Here is a 15,256-nt window from a genome sequence, read left to right on the forward strand (position 1 = left end):
ATAATTTTGTCAAATGAACTGTGATGTTTCAAAATCAAAAACAATAATTTGGGACCATACTGCATAACAATAATGGACTGCAGTTATTGTTGAACATACAATCCATTTTTAACAAACTAAGATTATACGATTCAAATACAATTATAAAAATTATCTTGGTATTTAACTTGGGGTAATGAAGTTATGTAGGCTAGTGTGATTCTCGGTTCATCAAGGTTCTACTGAATTATGTTTGGCAGTGAATAAGTGTAGGATGCAATTTATAAATTCAGGGATACACACCTTTTACACAGTTATAATGTCTAATTGCCCAACATCAAATCGTGAGCTAGAGCCCATCTTAGTGCATTAGTGATGTTTTCTAAACTTGGCAAACCCGCAAAATGCCACTTAAGGCCAATAATCCGTTCCAAAAACGTAAGGAAATACAATGTGAAAATAAACTTGAGATCGAACTCCTTGGCTTGTGAGAACCAGGAAACAAGATAAAACATAACCTCAAGTAAACAAGCCCAAACGTTTGACATCAGTCCCGCTGAGCTAAGGTGTTGTGTGAAGATTTCGGCTGCTAGTGTACTTAATTCAAGCAACCAACTTTTGAAAATAAATGTTGTGAGTTGTGATTTTCAAGAGAGAGAAAACTGTGGACTTGGCTAATTTGAAATTCTATAGTTCAAAATCGTCATTTAAGTTTATTTACACAGCTTTACATTGTTTTATAAGTTAAAAATACATATGCAGCTTATTATTAACCGCGCCGAACTATCCGAATCCGAAAACATCCGAATCCGAACCTCCCAATATCCGATCCGATCCGAACCGAGCCTCAACTATCCGATCCGAATCCGATCCGAAATGAAATTTCACTATCCGCACACCTCTAGTATTAATATTTATCTTCTGCCAATAAATAAAATATATGATCACATCCATAGAATAGTTAAATTCTTTAACTTATATCAAATATTAATAAGGTTAAAATTTATTTAGCTTTACAATGATCGAGTAGCAAAAACATAAAGAGTTGCTGGAGTGAGGAGGTTGGTGCGACATAAAATCAACCTCGTCACGCTATTAATCACTCTACTACAAACAAACTGCAACTTAATTGTAAATTGCTCGATCACATGTTAAAAATCAACTCTTCAACTACAACTTTGTCGCTTAAAGTTTTCTTCTGGCCCAAAAATAAAATACTTCCTCGCATACTAATTTTTTCATGTCACAGTGAAGAAATTTTTGACTCTTTTTAACTATGGAAATTCTATTTCAAATCAAAAGTAAAAATTATTTATACCATTACATTCTGCATTTGATGCAGATTACAAATATATAAACATTATTGTACATAATCTTTGTTATTGAAGGCTAGGAGCGAGTTAACAACTTCGCGCACTATTCGATGAATTGGCTAAAATCCGCTGGGTCCCCCATGGTGGTGGGGGAAGGGTGCCACAACGGCACGCTTTCGTGAACACGTACCTAGCATTCCAGTTGTTTTATATACTTTGATGTGTAAGCAATGTGAGGCATGTTTTACTACTATAAACAAAGCCAAAACACGTAACTATTTTATACACTGTAATGGCCAAATTTTATTAGGGGGGGTTAGTTGTAATTATTTTAAGGCCGCGAAGGTTTGAGCGCGCTCGACAACAATGTCAAACATGTCCACTGCAGGTCAAGTCTCCTAGTTTGTGACTTGGCCGCCGTGACCTCGGGGTGCTGACGTGGTGGGGAGAAGCCAAGACCAGCGGACAGTCAGTGGACATTTCTTGAGACAGTCGATGGCGAGCGCTTGTTCGCCAAACAAACACCCTCCCTCAAGACCGTGGAGTCGGCGGCGAGCGATAGGTTCGCGCACACCAACCCTCCTTAGGCTGTGCGAGTGAACCTAATAAAGTATCCGGACGAAGGCATGCGAAACCTCGATGCGAATCCTCGGTGCGAATCTGGAAGTATCGTGTTACTTAAGTACACTGTATATAGCTAGCGTATACGTTGTATCCTCCTCGTATCCACTTTGGCGAGGTAAATTACGTTATTTATTAGGCTATTCTAGGCCGTTTATCCTAGTTTATTATAGAATATCGTAGTTTATCGACCGGCCCTGCGAGTGTAGTGTCGCAGTAGCCTACGCCTTCTTTTAGGCATCCAAAGCGGTTTTGTTTTATTTTAGATCAAGAGTTTTTATTTATTTACTTAAAGCCAAGAAGAATTGGCATATAAGCCTTCTACGTTTTATTTTATATTATTATTTACTTATCGCGAGTTAGCGTCGTTTTCTTTTAATTACGAGAAGATTATTTTAGTTTTATTTTGAGAAGTGATTCCTTTCGTTAAGCCTAGGAGCTGGCTCTCCATTTTATTTCCTAATCTTCGCCTATTTATCTATCGGCCCCTAGAAGTTAGCTTCGACTTGGCCTTTGTCAGTGCGTCCCTGTGCTGACACCAACTATAGTAGTAACTATAGTTTGTGTATTCATTGATAGTAATTCGTGTTCGGTGATCAACCTACCGATGTACACAGCGTGTACTTGTGTACTAGCAGATCGACGCAACAGTAAATTCACGAGGACCGAGGAGCAGTGAGCGAGCGACGAAGACTGTTAGCGAGACCCTGGACTACTCGAGCTGTCCGAGCAAATCGGAGGTAAGTTTAGGATAGGTGCCCCTACCCGACATAAACACCTCACAACACATTAATATTGCTTTTATTTTATGATTTATTTTATTTTAGGATAAGTTTAACTCCTTCCTAACTGATATCACCATGTTTCCTAATCGTAAGCATTTTTAATAAGTTAGGCGTAATTAATATGTAGTACGTAAATGGTGGTATGTGCAGATATCTGACCTGTGCAGTAGCTCAGACCAGGCTCCCCAGCAGCAGTCTCTGCAGCTGCCTCTAGGAAAGGCTTTGCATCTGACAGTTGGGCCGTGCGCCGCTTCACCTGCACAAAGACAATTGCTTCCTACACATATGGTTACATACAAAAGAAGCCTGTATTTTGTGAAGGTTGTAAAACTACAGACATGCTTAAAATGTAATCAAATGTATTTTTTCACTTAAAAGGGTTTTAACAATTTGCAATAGCTTATTTCCAACAAATGTGTATTCAATTCATACACTTTTCAATTATAGATTCACGACTATTTGTATTAGTGACCTCAATGAGTCTGGCCAATGCCACCCAGTGGTCCGGTCGACGAGCCAGCAGTGCAGAGAAGTGAGAAGCTGCGTCCTGGTAGTCAACTCTGCGATATGCCAGGTCTGCCAACATCAGCAGTGCCGGCTCATTATCAGGGTCTCTGCTGAGCAAGGACGAGCAGAGCGACTGGCATGAGCTCCAGTCATTGACCTGTTACACATCATACACATTAACTATTGATCATGGTAATAGCTCATATTTCTCATTAATATTTATTAGTGATGGGTCTGTACTTCATATCAAATGTCGGTTCCGCCGGTTCTTTGCAAAAGAACCGGAACCGAGAACCGATGGTGAAACGTCGATAATGCCACGATCGCACAAGATGACGAAGGCATTTCCGTAACCGTGGGAGATGATTTTTGCGATTGCGACTGAGGATGACAACGATGACAATGACGAGGATGACCGCGATCCCAGGAGACAATGATGACATCTACATGGCCGCATGAGATGTTCATGATTTTGCCGCGATCGCAGACGACAACGAAGACATTTCCGTGACCGTGGAAGTTCATGATGATGTTTACACGGCCAGCGACCGGACTGGAGCGGGACTGGTCGCGGGAGATGATGATGACATCTACTCGACCGTGAGTGATGTTCATGATGTTGTTGCAATCGTGGAAGATGATGATGATGATGATGATGTCTACACGGCCGAGGGAGATTTTCATGATCTTGCCGCCATCGCTAATAAAACCAATGATGATGTCTACACGGCCGCGGAAGATGTTAATGATCTTGCCACGACCGTAAAACAGTGATGATGTTTCAGTAATTGAGAAAGATATTTCAGATTTTGCAGTGATCTCAGAATACGACCCTTATCATGATATTACTTTGAGTTTCGCCGGACTGAAAATATCAGGCTGGCACACTTCTATGTAGTACCTTAAATAAGGTAGTCATTTTTTTTTTTTTTTTAAGAGGTTGGCGGCCTCTTTTAACGTTGCATTTGCCCGTCCACATAGACTAAGCGCCCGTGCGTGGAACGTATACAGCAAAGCAAGGGGTGAGCTGGTACAGTACAAAGGTGATCTGTACTGATAAAATGTTTTCGGCAGTGACCAGGATCCGAAACCACGACATCGCTGCCTTGGGCCCGAATTCCGCGACGCTACGGACTGAGCCACCGACTCACTAATTAATTATTATTAATTGATTATTAATTATTATTTGATATGATAAGAAGGGTTTACAGTTGGAAATTGGCTAGTTAGAATGTTTCATTGCTGCATACATTTTTTAGCGAATTTCCCTATAGGGAAGTAGCTAATAACCGTAGGTCTCATGGTACAGTAGACCCCCTCTTAACCGACCTCGTATTAACCAATAATCGGATTATCCGCCTTTGATCGTAAAATAATACAGTTTGTTTTAACCGACCTTGCTTTGAGAGCAGCTTGGTTTAACCGCCGCTTTCTAGGAATCTCGGCATTTCCGGTCCCACGCTGGGCGATGAGAACTGAACCATACGCTTATCTCCACAGGATATGACTAACAATAAGTTATTTTGTGTTGATCACAAAAAATATAGCATAGCCTATTGTCAGTTTGCCATCATCGTTCGTAGCTCGAGCACATCTGATCTGATTTGTTATCTGTGCGGCAAATTTATAACATCACTAGCTGTGTGCCCGTTCTACGCACGGGGATCTTATCGTAGTCAGTTAAAACCTTCTTATATTAAGCACAGCAGTTGGTTTGCATACTTTCAGATATGCTGACAAAACTATTATATATAAACCTTCGCAAATACAGTATCTGACAGTTTCAAGCCAAAACTAATGCTTCGCAATTAAATGTCACCCGGATCTTGTTGGTCCATATGTTATATCCAATTATTAACACGTTCGCTACCACAATTATATGGAATTTACGTTCGCATAGACCAGCGACGCAATTGTGCGTCGACTCGTTTCTCACAATAGACCACTGACGCATATTTGCGTCAGCTGGTCACATTGAAATAGACTAACGACGCACATTTGCGTCGGTGTTCTAATGTTATTAAACAGCGTACTTCTTAGCAACGGTCTATTTTAAAGCTCGGATTTTATCGTATCGGTCTAGAGGGATATCTGCCGCAAATGTGCGTCGCTTGGTCTGTGGATATGACGATTGGTTACGTCACACAACAGTTGGCAACATTGTTGTTTACATTGTTTTTCTCTTTTGGTTTGTCGGCAATGTTATTCCTATATCACTTGGTCTGTAAGGAACGTCATGATCATTCCTTTTAGTCTGTAGGAGTGACCGGACCGACGCAAATGTGCGTCGCTCGGTAGCGAACGTGTTAAACTAAAAAATGCTTTATAGATCTATGAGGCATAGCCCTGAGGTAGGCCTATAATTGAAAGTTACTTTCCACAATGGTTAAAAGTATTTAAGGTACTACCTCAACCTCACAATTTAACACTTTATTGGTTGACATTTTCATTATCAAGGTGCTCTTGTCCTTTCCGTGAAACACCTAGAAATAAGGACATTAATGCATTACCAACAGACATACACACGAAAATACAGAACTTAATTAGGGAATTAGCTACGCTTTAAGCATAACAAAGTACATATAAAATTAGTATTTGAAATCTTTGTTGATGTCATCAAATTTTATCATAACAATTTATATTTGCTTGGACTGAAGATGACCTGAAATGCTGTCGAAATGACGGATTACTGTATGAAATGAATTACTATAGACGATTTGGATTGCTAATTTATAATTAAAATTACCAAAATAGGCCACAAACTATTTGATACATAAATAAACAACGTAAAGCGTTTCAACAATTCATGATGGTTTGCTGAATAAATGTTTTACTAAAATGCGTTATCGTTTTCTTAGCATAAACTAACATTTTGGAATCCAGACAGAAAAAGCAAAACTTGTACAGTTAAGACATCAATTAAATTGAATACGCCTGTAATAAATAAGGCTCAACACCAACGATAACTAATTTGTAAATTGCAGTGATGTGTTGGTACGTAAAAATGATTCTTGCTGCTACCAACGGTTCAAAGGAAAAGAACCAGTACCAAAAACCAACGTTTACAGTTAAAAACTATAGTACATCCGACCAATTATATGCGTTAAGTTAAGGATATTGATCTCTTGGTTTTGAATTTTCTCGTATAAAAAGTTATCGGCAGTCAAGGTTATTTCCCATTAATTGCTTTATTTGTAAACAACTTTTAATGTAAGCTTATCGGTGTCAGTTTGAAAAAAAAACAACCTTATACAACAACTTTCTGTTATTTAATAGATTATGTATTCCCTAAACAATGATTGGTATATCTATTAACATTAGAAGGAAATGTGACAAAAATCACACAACATTGGGTTTTTGGACGTTTGTAATTTTATTTCTTAAGTAGGTAGGCAGTGTATTCTAGGGAAAAGTACCGGTATCAAGGATCGTCGTCGAAAAGGTTGTTATAATTGGGTAGGCGTACGTACCCAAGAGATGGGCTATGGGCCTATTGGCTGTATGGCTTAGCGATTGCATCACACGGTGAGTAGGATCTATTGACTATATATATAGTCAATGGTAGGAACAGAAAGTGACACGTTGGAAAATCGAGTTTAGCATCATCCGTAAATCTCTGTTACAATCACCCACTGCAGTTGTGATTTTTTACTTTACACTTTACACAACCGCCATTGAATGTGCGCCGTCAATGAGTGGAACCTTGTTTCTAAGCTATTGGCATCATTAATAAATTTAAGTTTCCCAGCCGTATACAACACTAATTCAAGGTCTTCTTTCTGGTTATCAAAACTCGAGACCAATTTTATACACAAAGAATCTCTGGTTCCTGACCTGGATGATGCTTAGTTATTTAATTTAATTTACGGTTACACTATATTTTTCCACTTAATTAATTGGATTAATTCAATCCTTTATGTAAGAAACACGTTTTTAATCTCGCTTGGATGGGATTTGCCTTCAAAGCGTGATCGGAAATGGTTGCAGTATTTGTAAACAACATTTGTAAACATATCAGTGACAGCTAGAAAAAAATAATCTTGATCCGAACAGCTGTTCGTTATTTCATAGATGATTATGTGATAAAAATTGGACGAAAACTTGACAAAAATCTCACAAAACTGCATTTTTGAACGTCCGTAATTTAATTTACAAATTAGTGAGGTCATATTTTAATGGCTAAAGACACTCTCGCCAATCCAGTGAATACATTAAAATGACTTGAATCTTGATAGGTACTCTCGTTTTTCTGGAGAAGATTGCGTAAAATGCCATCTTGAGTGTTACAGAAAGACAGACAGACAGACAGAAATTTTGATGAGACTTGTTTCGGTTTCTTTAATGTATAAAACGTAAAAATAACCTAAAAATTTATGATTCTGAGCAATGTACAAACAAAACTCTAATTTTATTTATATAGATAAAGTGCGTAACGATTTTGAGAACTGATTATCTTATCGCCGGAGTAAACAAACAACGCAACTTGTAGGTAAGGCAGGGAAGGGGGGTTAACAACTCCAAGGTCAAGATAGTTTTTGTGCCTCGAGCCTCCAGTGAGAGGCTATAAATAAACGTCCTGTTTTGTAACAAAATGGTCGCTTGTATCTTTAATGTCGACAAAAGGTTCTGTACTGTATTACGATGTATTTGAAAGCATCAATTAATACATTACAGTACTAAAGTTATTAAAATAGGAATTTTATTGACTCTTGCCTAGTATTATAATATATTCCACTGAAAGTAGGCCGTAGGCCTATTTGACTTAACCGTGTTTTGTGTTTATTTGTTACTTTTCTATCAATATGAAAAAGGAGATAAGAGTAGTTTATTTTATAAATAATGACTTTATTCCTATGACTTCAAAATAATCTTACTAGTATTATGATTATATATTTCCACATGAATAGCACTTCATTATGTTATGATTTTAGGGATTGTCCGTTTTATCCGACCTTTTGAGTTATCCGACCTAGGTCCGGTCCCATTAGGGTCGGTTAAGAGGGGGTCTACTGTAAGACCAAGGCCCGGGACCGATTTACTTTTTCATTTTGATGTCCCCAGAGGCCAAAAACACAATTTGTTCAAATTTGTATATATGTATATATATATATATATATTTATATCTATATATTTTGATATATATATGTGTCCATCCGCACGATAACTTGAGTAATTTTTTTGACCCGTAGTACTCAGGTCTTACCATGAGTACTACGGTAATAGCTTATTCCCTATATGGGAAATTCGCTAATATTCCCTATATGGGAAATTTGCTAAAATGGTTTTGGTATTGGGAATTGTTTTTTTTTTTTTTTTTTTTATGGAGAATCGATAAATATTGGTATCAACACATCTCCAATTTCAAGAAATATTTAACACTTCTGCTATATTATATATTATTTTGATTTGAATGTGTTTAGTTATTTAAGTGTGTTTGTTTTTTGTACAAATAAGTTTTATTTTCTTAATCCCTGAAGTATTGTACCAATCTATACTAATAAAAAATACTGTAAAATTGAAATATGGATATTTGATTTTAAAAATAAAAAATTAAGTAGCCTATCCTAAAAATTTAAAATAAGGTACCAATAGTACCGGAACCGAGAATCGATTTTGGCTAGGAATTGGTACTAGTACCGACTTTGAAAAAGTGGTACGGACCCATCACCAATATACAGGGTGTCCCGGAACTCTCTACCAATATTGGGGTAGCGGATTTCTACTCCCCTATATTTACCCCCAAGAAAAAACGCCTACGTCATTTTGACGTCACGAGGGGCGGGGCCTATACACGGTCGAGAAACAGCCCGCGACTGGAAATCTACCCCCGGACATTTACCCCCGGACATCTACCCCCGGAAATCTACCCCCGTTGTCAGCTACGATACGTATCGGCCAAGATGCATTGTTGTAATTGTATTAATTGGTTTATGTAGATCAACGGCTCTTCGGTTAATCATTAACCTCTAATATCTAGTATTAAGCATGTTATATTGGTCATTGGCTTGTTTAACATTATCTATCTTCCTAATTAAATAAGCTGTAACAGTCTTTTTTCACCCGACCTATTTTGTCGATTTTTACGATTGAGGTGTAATTTTAATGCTTAAGACCCATTGTAGCACATTCTCATATTCAGAGAATGTATAACGCTTAATAAGTCCTAACTTAATTGGAAAATTCCGCCTTAAAACAAAACTTGTCAACTTATGGCCATAAATAAGTGTTCAAAATATTAATTCATAAGGTTGAAATGGTTGGTTTATATTCAACAGAAAACAGTGTATAAATTTACAGTCAGTGGTGATTAAGCCTGATTATAGATTAATCACAGATGGTGTACCTCAAGGGTCTATTCTTGGACCCTTACTCTTCTTGGTTTATGTCAATGACTTGTCCATTAACTTAAATTCCAAATTGATTATGTTTGCTGACGATACTTCTGCTATCCTCACCCATCCAGATAAATCAATGATTCCACAGCTTATAAATCAAGAATTCCAAAAGCTGGAAAATGTCCATTGTCCAAAATGTCCAAGGTCGGGTTCAACCAGAGCTGTAGATTCACCAGAGATGACCTTCGCAAGCAAATACAAAAATATGCCGATACTAAGGTTATGTACGTAGTGTTCATATCTTTACTAATGAAACTTGTTATAGATGTTGATAGTTGTGAGCGAAACTGATAAGTTAAATTGATGAAATTGTTGTTGTATTTTGTCTTATATCTATAAAAGTTTTTTTATTTATTGCTTTATGAAAAACCATGAAACGTGATCACTCCACTCAACTGGCTTTCACTGCCATGAAAGCATGCCTAGTTAACAAAGTTGTACCTAGCATAGGTAAATTATGATTATGGTTTATGATTTTGTTTATAATCATTGTTGATTGAAATGGCTTGTTGTACAATGTTAAGCTTTCCATGCAATGCGCAAATGTTTGTAAATTATTACATGCACTATCATGGTATACAATTTAAAATACATACATTTCTTTTAGGCGCACATTTAATTTATTTTTACGAATATCTAAATTGTAATAGTATTAAAATATTGCAAACAGTTACAAGTATTTTGTCGCAGAAAAGGGTTTTCTTAATATTGAAACTTCAGAGAAAAAATCTTCGAAAGGGCATTTACTAGTACGAAGAACATGTTGTGTCAATCAGGTAGACAGACAAGCTATTTAGAAAATTAGAATACTTTCATAAACCCATCATCAACAATCCTACGAAGAACGGGAAATACTATCATGTCCGTTTCGGAATGCCGGGGGTTGAAACTATTTGAACACCTGCGCTACCCCGGGAAAGGTCACAGAGTACTTCGCGGTAAGAAAATGTAATTTGGTCTTCCAGCATTTCGCTTAGAAATTTTAATTATGTTCCATACTGATCATTGAACGCATGAGTTGTATCTTGAATTCTATTAGTGCTACAATAGATGCCCAATCCTATGTTAATATCTGGTTGACCGAGCGGTGCTCGGGGGAAAATCAGATTTATAGTTTTGGATTTTTGAAACAAAGCATAGTTTATTCCATGAGCAATTTGTAATCAATTGTATTAAGGCAACTTCAATTACACTTTATTTGTAACATGCCAAAACAGTATGAAATGGCTAACCAGGTAACATGATTCCTTATTTTCTTTTTCTTTGTTATTTTTTGTAACCAACATGGCAACTCACAAGGCCCAATGTTAAATATTTTTATCTTTTAAATTCAATTTTCTCAAAAGTTTGTGTTTCTACAGAAAATACAATTGCATAAGTGTATTTAAAAATCAAAACTACTCCTAAATTCAAAATGTCATTAAAGTCTTAGTTCCGTTTCCGAGATCCGAGATTTATACAATAATTGATAATTTAAAGTAATGGGGTTACAACTAGCTGTATACCCGTTCTACGGACAGGATCATTTAACCAGTTGAAATCTACTTATAATCAGAACAGCAGTTTGTTTGCATATATTTAGTGTGCATTTTCCTCAGGTATGCATGCAACACTTTGTATACAGCACTGTTTAATATGAAGTGGAATCATCATATTGATCAGTTACTTTCTAAAATATCATCTGGCCTTTATGCGCTAACAAGATTAAAACCCCTATGTGAAAAGGAAACTTTAAAAATTATATATTTTTCGTACACAAAACCGCTTACCATTTATTCCATTGATCTGTTAGCAAAATAATTTATAAATAAAAATACTTTTTAAAAATACCACGTTTTTAAACCCACTAAAAAGGAGAAATTCTATCTATCTATATATTAATAGGCAAGAATGTTTCTCTAAAACCTTTTTTCTCAGCTCGTGTGCATCGAAAGGAAAATCTACGCATACTGTTAGAAATATATTTTCCTGTAGAAGTGCAGAATCCCTTTATAAATTAAAATAGGCTCAAAAATAAGAACAAAAAATGAATTCGAAATTTTAAAAATTCAACATGGGCTTTATAGGTTGCCATGCTGGTGACAAAATAACAACGAAATATAAACAGAAAATCAAAACAAATGGAAGAAATTCCAATCACTAGTTTTATTTACAGCGTGGGGTGAAAATAGAGAAGCCTGTACCTTTATATTCCATGCCCATGTTAAAGTTGTCACCAGTTTTTTAATTAAATTTGTCGTAGTTGATGTGAGCCACCAACAGACTGCGCTGATCTAAATGACTAAATTTCTGTCGAATACACAATGTTTTTTACACAGTCAAAGTTGTTGAATGAGCTATAGCAACTGTTATGACCCATCAACTTTGTCAACAACCAAAAATAAGAATAAGGTAAAATACCCCCGCCGTAGCAAACCTGCATACTAAGCGAATTTCAACTTGTCTGATTACATTTTTACTCAAATATTTCCATAAAATAAGACATATTTATTCCCTATTTAAATAACATTAGATTTAACAAGTGCTTAGGTTTGCTGCTACGGGGAAGGTAAAAAGTGTTTTTTGACCATACATCAATAGTATAGAATGAAATAAATAAATTTGCCAAATGTCATCAATATATATCCATAAACAATAAACTACAACAATTTTCATTTTCTCCATAAGAATAACATAGGAATTTTAAATTACACTATTTTTGAATTTTCTCCGAGACTGTTAGGCATACAACAGCGCTTCAATATACTAAATTATTTCTTTTTTTAAGCTCTACAAAACTGTTTGAAAAGAAATTGCTAAATTTTTTGTTTTTAGGGTCAAAAATGGGAAAACCCCATTTTTACCCCATAAAACCCCTGTTCCGATGGTCCGATTATGCTGGATCGCGAACTCGTTCGAATAAACGTAAGTTTACACGTTTGTACCAAATTTCATCAAAATTGGATCATTTTTACTCGAGTTATTGCGCTAACGGACACATATATAAATATATATATATATATATATAAATATATACATTTTTATTTTTATATTTAAATTGTTTTGATGTGGTACATGAAGACAAAAGAAAGCCAATCTATAATCATGCCGCTCACCACAACCAAAATTTTGAAGGCTGCTATACCCTTAAAGCCCTTCACAAAGTAAACCCACATCAAAACCCTAAATGCAACCAACTGGTTTTAAGAAATTCTGAATTGGCTCACCAGTTGGTACTGAAAACAAAGGTCCCTTCTGGTTTAAATTTAAGAAAGTAAAAAAGTGATTCAACTCAGCTGAATTTTAATTTTCTTTTAGGCTGATTTTATTATTTTCTTTGATCTGTACTCAATCATATGTTCTCAAAATTCAACTATTTGTAAACAGTTCATATTTATTTGTTTTGTTCATTTTTACATTTTTCATTAATTTCTCTTTGCTTGAAAATGTTTGTATTAAACAAAAAATTGTAATGTGTCATGTTTCATTTATCACAAACTCTATCAAGATCTCCTCAAGAATATAAATAAATATATACGTATATACAGGGTGAATTTTAAATGAGTTCCCCCCCCTACTTTTTTCTACATTTCTTAAGATATCAACTTCGGACCACGTCAGATCATTGTAGTGTAGTAAGTACTTCATTTTGACTGGGTAAAAATTTTTGGCCGCCATCTTGGATCTGCCATATTGGATACAAAATTTGTTTTTCAAATGTAAAGGTAGGGTTGTGGCCCATCGTTTCAAACTAGAATTTTACGCTGATTACAATGCCGCAATTAGTTTTTAAAAATCTTGATTCGTTCTAAAGTTATGAGGACTTTTTATAACTGTATTTTTAGCCCATTTTAACATTGTGCATTTAAAAACTAAGACCATAATCTCAAAAAAGTGCTAGATAAAGATAAGTTTACACCACCATTCATTGTTGACCTATTATCACTTGATTATGACGGATGTATTTTTTTTCGGCGCCATCTTGAATCTGCCATTTTGAAATGTGACAAATTAATTTAAATATGAAGGTGGTGTTGTGACCCATCATTTTAGACTACTTTTTTATGCTGAATTCAATGCCGCAATCCGTTTTGCATTTTCATATTTGTTTTTTGAAATATTGGAAATTTAAGTAAGATAAGTTTAATATTTTATCAAGAAAGCCTTAGAGACAAAAACGGATTGCGGCATTGAGTTCAGCATAAAAAAGTAGTTCAAAATGATGGGTCACAACACCACCTTCATATTTAAATTAATTTATCACATTTCAAATGGCAGATTCAAGATGGCGGCCGAAAAAAATACATCCGTCATAACCAAGTGATAATAGGTCGACAATGAATGGTTGTGTATACTTATCTTTATCTAGCACTATTTTGAGATTATGGTCTTAGTTTGTAAATGCACAATGTTAAAATGGGCTAAAAATAAAGTTATAAAACGTCCTCATAACTTTAGAACGGATAAAGATTTTCAAAAACTAATTGCGGCATTGTAATCAGCGTAAAATTCTAGTTTGAAACAATGAGTCACAACCCTACCTTTACATTTGAAAAAAAAAATTTGTATCCATTATGGCGGATCCAAGATGGTGGCCAAAAATGTTTACCCTGTCAAAATGAAGTAATTACTACACTACAATGATCTGACGTGGTCCGAAGTTGATATCTTAAGAAATGTAGAAAAAAGTAGGGGGGAACTCATTTAAAATTCACCCTGTATATATGAATTTGAACTGATGGTGTTTTTGGCCTCTAGGGACCTCAAAATGAAAATTCAAATCGGTCCCGATCCAGGTCTTACCATGAGTACTACGGTAATAGCTACTTCCCTATAGGGAAATTCGCTAAAAGAGAATTTAAGACACGCTTTTGGTGAATGGCTCACACAACTACATGTTTTAATAAAAAAAAATAATGGTGACAGCTTGACCATATAGATGGGATGTCTACTTCAGCATTCAATAGGTGTTGACATTGTGTACATTACATGTTTTTGGTCGAGTTTTTGACCACTGGACGACCACTAGTATCTATAAAAGAGGAACTATGGGGGCGAGTTAGCGTAGCGAACGAGCTAACCTGAAGGCAAGTGAGCGCAGGGAACGAACTCCAACCTTAAGGTGAGTAAGCATAGCAAACGAACTTCAACCAGGACGTGAGTGAGCGATGCGAACGTGCTCATCTTGAAAATTTATGAGCATTTGACATATAACACATCATTAGGACAGGACCAACGTCTGTCGGGCCAGCTAGTAATTTATAAATATGTTGAGAGAATAAATGCTTAAGATTTAAAACTTAGAACGTGGGGTGCATGCAATAGCTAATCTAATTTACAATTACCTTCACTTATTAAACTATTATTATCTATTGCATGCACCCTAAGTTTTTCGCTTTTTAAATCTTAAGCATTTATTCTATATAGATATTTATAAATTATTTTCTACTTTTTAGCGAATTTCCCATATAGGGAATATTAGGGAATTTTCTATATAGGGAATATGCTATTACCGTAGTACTCATGGTAAGACCTGGACCCGGGACCGATTTAATTTTTCGTTTTGAGGTCCCTAAATGCCAAAAATACCATCCGTTCAAATTCACACATATATATATATTAAATTATTGTAGTAAATAAGTACAACTGAGCACCCTGAATATTATATATATATATA

General features: G+C 35.7%; 1 protein-coding gene across 1 annotated transcript in view; it reads right to left on the bottom strand.

Moving 5' to 3' along the window:
* LOC128982850 (tetratricopeptide repeat protein 21B-like) overlaps positions 1-15,256 on the bottom strand; it is a 300,450-nt gene that overhangs the window by 58,328 nt on the left and 226,866 nt on the right. The window contains exons 17-18 of the mRNA XM_054401889.1: positions 3,171-3,362; positions 2,858-2,954 (exon numbers count right to left, since the gene is read on the bottom strand). Coding sequence (XP_054257864.1) covers positions 2,858-2,954; positions 3,171-3,362 — 289 coding nt within the window. The remainder of the gene's footprint in view (positions 1-2,857; positions 2,955-3,170; positions 3,363-15,256) is intronic.

Source organism: Macrosteles quadrilineatus, unplaced genomic scaffold (genome assembly GCF_028750875.1).
Source record: "Macrosteles quadrilineatus isolate MER2022 unplaced genomic scaffold, UCM_ALF_1.0 Scaffold_1__1_contigs__length_201487025, whole genome shotgun sequence".
Classification (NCBI taxonomy): Eukaryota; Metazoa; Arthropoda; class Insecta; order Hemiptera; family Cicadellidae; genus Macrosteles; species Macrosteles quadrilineatus.